We start from the raw sequence: 4,316 nt of genomic DNA on the forward strand, positions 1-4,316 counted from the left end.
ACCCGCCGCTGCCGCCGTCGCCCCCGATCCCCCGACCCCTCTCCGCTTGACACCGCTCGTCCTGCTCTCCCCCCCTCCCCCCCTCCCCCCTTCCCCCCCTCCCCCCCTCCCCCCTCCTCCCTCCCCCTCCCTTCTCCTTCCCCCTTCTCCTTCCCCCTCTCCCGCCCGCCTCTCCGGCGGACTCTGCTCCCCTCCGCACCTGCTGCTCCCCTTGCCCGTCCCCTGCTGCCGTCTCTCCACCGGCCCTCACCTCCGCCCCCCTCCCCAGGCCAAGATCGAGATCACACAAAAGATCAACCACGAGGGCGAGGTGAACCGAGCGCGCTACATGCCGCAGGTGCTCGCGCCTGCACGCTCTCTCTCCCTCGCCCGCCCTCACCCCTCCACTCGCCCGGCCGCCGCCCCACCCGCCCGCCCGGCTCGCCCGCAGAACCCGTACCTCATCGCGACCAAGTCGCCCTCCGCCGACGTCTACGTCTTCGACTGGTCGAAGCACTCCTCCCGCCCTGCGCCCGACGGCACCTTTGCCCCCGACCTCGTGCTCAAGGGTCACTCCAAGGAGGGGTACGGGCTCGCTTGGTCGCCGCACACGCAGGGCCGCCTCCTCTCCGGCTCGGACGACTGCCTCATCTGCACCTGGGACATCGCGCAGGGCTCCAAGGCGGGGCACACGCTGCAGCCGCTCAACACGTACACCGGCCACACCGCCGTCGTCGAGGACGTGGCGCACCACCTGCACCACGCTCAGATCTTCGGCTCGGTGGGGGACGACTGCAAGCTGATGATCTGGGACGAACGCGACAACTCGACCGCCAAGCCGAAGCACTCTGTCGACGCGCACTCCAAGGAGATCAACTGCCTCGCCTTCAACCCCTTTTCCGAGTGCCTCCTCCTCGCCACCGGGGCTCCACCCACCCACCCACCCACCCAACCGCCCGACCACTCATTCGTAGGTACCTGCTCGCCACCGGCTCCGCCGACAAGACGGTTGCCCTCTGGGACCTGCGATCGCTCAAGTCGAAGCTGCACTCCTTTGAGGGGCACACAGAGGACGTCTACCAGGCCACACCTCCAGCCCTGCCGCCGGCTCAGCAGCTTCTTCTCTCATGACGGGCTGCTTCCTTGGTGTCGCCAGGTCGGGTGGAGCCCCTTCAACGAGACGATCCTCGCCTCTGCTTCGCTCGACCGGCGGCTGCACTTGTGGGACCTCTCGCGCATCGGCGAGGAGCAGGACGCGGAGGACGCCGAGGACGGGCCGCCCGAGCTGCTCTTCGTGCACGGCGGCCACACTGCGAAGGTGGCCGACTTTTCGTGGAACGCAAACGACGAGTGGGTCGTGGCGTCTGTGGCGGAGGACAACATCATCCAGGTGTGGCAGGTGGCGGAGAACATCTACGCCGACGGCGACGACGACGAGGAGGGCGAGGGCGAGGGCGGGCAGGAGGAGGAGCTCGAGTGAGGCGGACCCGCCAGAGTACACACATCAATAGAGAGGGAGAGCCGACACAGCGGCTCGCTCTCGGCCTCGCGCGCACCCCGCCTCCCCCGCGCGGCAACCCGCCTCGCGCGCGCGACGGGGCGACGACGGCCCCTCGCGTGGAGTTCAAGGGAGAGCGCGGGGGTGCGAGTCCTGTACGCAGTCGCACGAGTATCGTGCTGTGTGAGTCTGTGACGGCGGAGTTGACGCCTCCGACGGTCGTAGCGGCGTGGCTGAGGGCGGCGGTGGAGGCGCCCGATAGCGCGGTGAGGATGGTCTCATGGGTCTAGCAAACCATAGACGACACCAAGAGAACGCGAGGTAAAACCCGACGGCTATGGATGGTAAAAGGCGGCGGTAAAACCCATCCACACGGGTTTCGGTGGGTTGGATGGGAGGTAGAATGTCTACCTACCGCACCCCCCCCAATGTCGCTGGGCGGGATCGGCCCGCAGAGGCGGCATTGATCAGTTCCCCCCATGCACCGCGCGAGCTCGCGCGTTGGAGGCGTGGTCGACGCTGCGCTTGAGCTTCTCCTTGGGGACCCATTTCGTCAAGAAATCGGCGGGCATGAGGTCGTCGGTGATCTTGACGACGCGGCACTCGCCGTCGGCCATGCGGCGCTGCAGCGTGTGGTAGCGGCGCAGGAAGTGGCGCGAGCGCGAGGCGGATTTGGCGTTGTTGGCGACGAGGACGTTTGCCTTGTTGTCCGAGAGGATGACGGTCGGTCCGGTCGGCGGGGCGCCGAGGGCGACGAGGACCTCGCGGGCGTATGCGACGAGCTCGCCCGCTTTGGCGCTGGCGATGGCCTCGCTCTCGTGTGAGGAGTCGACGACGAGGCCGATCTTCTTGACGCTGTGCATGACGGCAGCGCCAAAGCAGGTGAGCAGCATGCCATAGAGGTCGAGGTCGCCGTTCCAGGTGGCGTCGGCGGCGGCGACGAGCTCGGTGGGCGCGTGCGAGTCGAGCCCGGCGATGTGCGCGCTCATGCGGCCCTGCAACTCGGCCTCCGCGTCTAGCCCGCCGTACGTGATGCCGTCGTGCTTGCGGTCGTAGGCGGTGCAGAGCGCGGCGCGCGCTACCTCGTAGGCCTCGGGCGGCGGCGCCGACATGACGCACGAGAGGCGGTGGAGGACGAGGGAGAGTCGCGGCTGCACGCGCTCGACGAATTTGAGGTGGCCGATGATGCTCTGTGTGCGCACTTGCTGGGGCGACAGCTTGCCGTCGCGGTCGGCGAGCTTGAGCGAGTCGGCGGCGTCGGCGAGGCGCTTGCCGCTGAGGACGGTCGGACGCTCGCCGCGGAGGAGCTCGGGCATGTGCTCGCGTGCGGCCTCGATGATCTTCTGCGGCATGGACAGCGTGAGGGTGCGCCGCTCGCGGTCGCGCTCGAGCTTGAAGCCGGCGAAGGAGGTGGGCGAGTAGTCGACCTTGACCTCGTCGTTGAAAGCGGCCTTCAGCGCGGCGATGGTGGCGTCGGTGATGGTGGTGCCGTTCACCTCGGAGATGAGGAAGTCGTCGACGATCGTGATCATGCGGGCCTCTCCGTGCTCCCCATGGAACGAGAACATCGCGGGGACACCCGGGCACGGCACCCACCCTAGGCCTTTGATGGTGTCATTGAACGTGCACTCCCATTCGTAGCCAGCGCACTCCTCGCCCCAGAGAGGTGAACAGAGCTCGATGCACAGCTCGGTCCCGTCCTCGTCGGTCATGGGTAGCGTGGACGGGAGCGCCATGTAGCCGACGGGCCCCTGTCGCTTGCCCTTGACATAGGCGTTCCCGACGTCTCCCTTGGTCAGGTGGGCATCGACGGCGGCGGCGTGTCCGACGAACAGCTTGGCGGTCAAGTCGTCGACAACGGTAGAGGTAGCCGGGACGCCCGACGGTGGTAGGCCGGCGCGGGCGCGTTGGACCTTGGCGAAGCCGCCGTCGGCGGAGTGCCGTGACTTGAACGGGTCGTGTTGGTCGAGGCCTCCGGTCGCCTGGTCGATCTTGATCTTGCGCGCTGTGACGCAGCGCTGGATTGGCACGCCCGCGGCCGCGGGGACGGTGACGGGCACGAGGCGGTTGCCGGGGACACGGAGGATGCAGTCGAGGGCCTTGCGGTCGGCGGCCTCCCATTGCGTCCGCTCGGGCGATTCGCGCAGCTCCTTCTTGTTGGCGGGTACGCGGAAGATCTGCTTCACGCCGAGCGGCGTGACGACGTCGACGAGGCGCTGCGTCGCCTTGAGGCACTCGGCTGGCATTGGGGCGCCGGCGGCATGCGGGGAGAGGGCGCGGAGGCACTCGGCTGAGGCGGGGCTGCCGGCGGCCTTGTGGAGACAGGTGCGTGAGGAGCGTCCGTAGTTCATCGACGGTGACATTGGCAGGGGCGGAGCCGGCGGCATGTGGGGGCGCGGCGCCGGCACCAGGCGTAGGCGCTGGAGGCGGTGCTGGCGCGGGCGGCGGCTGTGGCGCTGCTGGTGGCATCCAGGCCTGAGACGGGTACGTGCCTGCGCCTCCGCAGAGGGGCGGGATGGCGCCGTATGCACCGGCGGGTTGCGGGTAGCAGTAGGCCTGCTGCTCCCACTGGGCAGGGTGGATGGAGCCTCCTGGCTGAGCCATGCCCTGCATGAAGGGGGGCAATGCCGGGTCCATTATGCACTGCTGCGGCATGCCGTACTGTTGCTGCGGCGAATACATAGCGGGCTGCGAGCACAGCTGGCCGGCGCTGGCGCAGAAGGGCTGGCTGAAGAAGGGCTGTGGGGCTCCACACCCGCCATGCATATGCAGTTGCTGGGCCGGCGGGACCGGCTGCATCGGCATTGCGCATTGGCTGTGCGATGCCGCACCACATTGC

General features: G+C 68.5%; 1 protein-coding gene across 1 annotated transcript in view; it reads left to right on the forward strand.

The window, feature by feature from the left end:
- The window catches only part of EMIHUDRAFT_350324 (hypothetical protein), a 2,523-nt gene extending 733 nt beyond the window's left edge, over positions 1-1,790 (forward strand). The window contains exons 5-8 of the mRNA XM_005767144.1: positions 165-337; positions 431-884; positions 956-1,062; positions 1,136-1,790. Coding sequence (XP_005767201.1) covers positions 165-337; positions 431-884; positions 956-1,062; positions 1,136-1,459 — 1,058 coding nt within the window. The 3' untranslated portion in view covers positions 1,460-1,790. The remainder of the gene's footprint in view (positions 1-164; positions 338-430; positions 885-955; positions 1,063-1,135) is intronic.
- Positions 1,791-4,316: the final 2,526 nt, after the last annotated feature.

The sequence above is a fragment of the Emiliania huxleyi genome, assembly GCF_000372725.1.
Source record: "Emiliania huxleyi CCMP1516 unplaced genomic scaffold EMIHUscaffold_5, whole genome shotgun sequence".
Lineage (NCBI taxonomy): Eukaryota > Haptophyta > Isochrysidales > Noelaerhabdaceae > Emiliania > Emiliania huxleyi.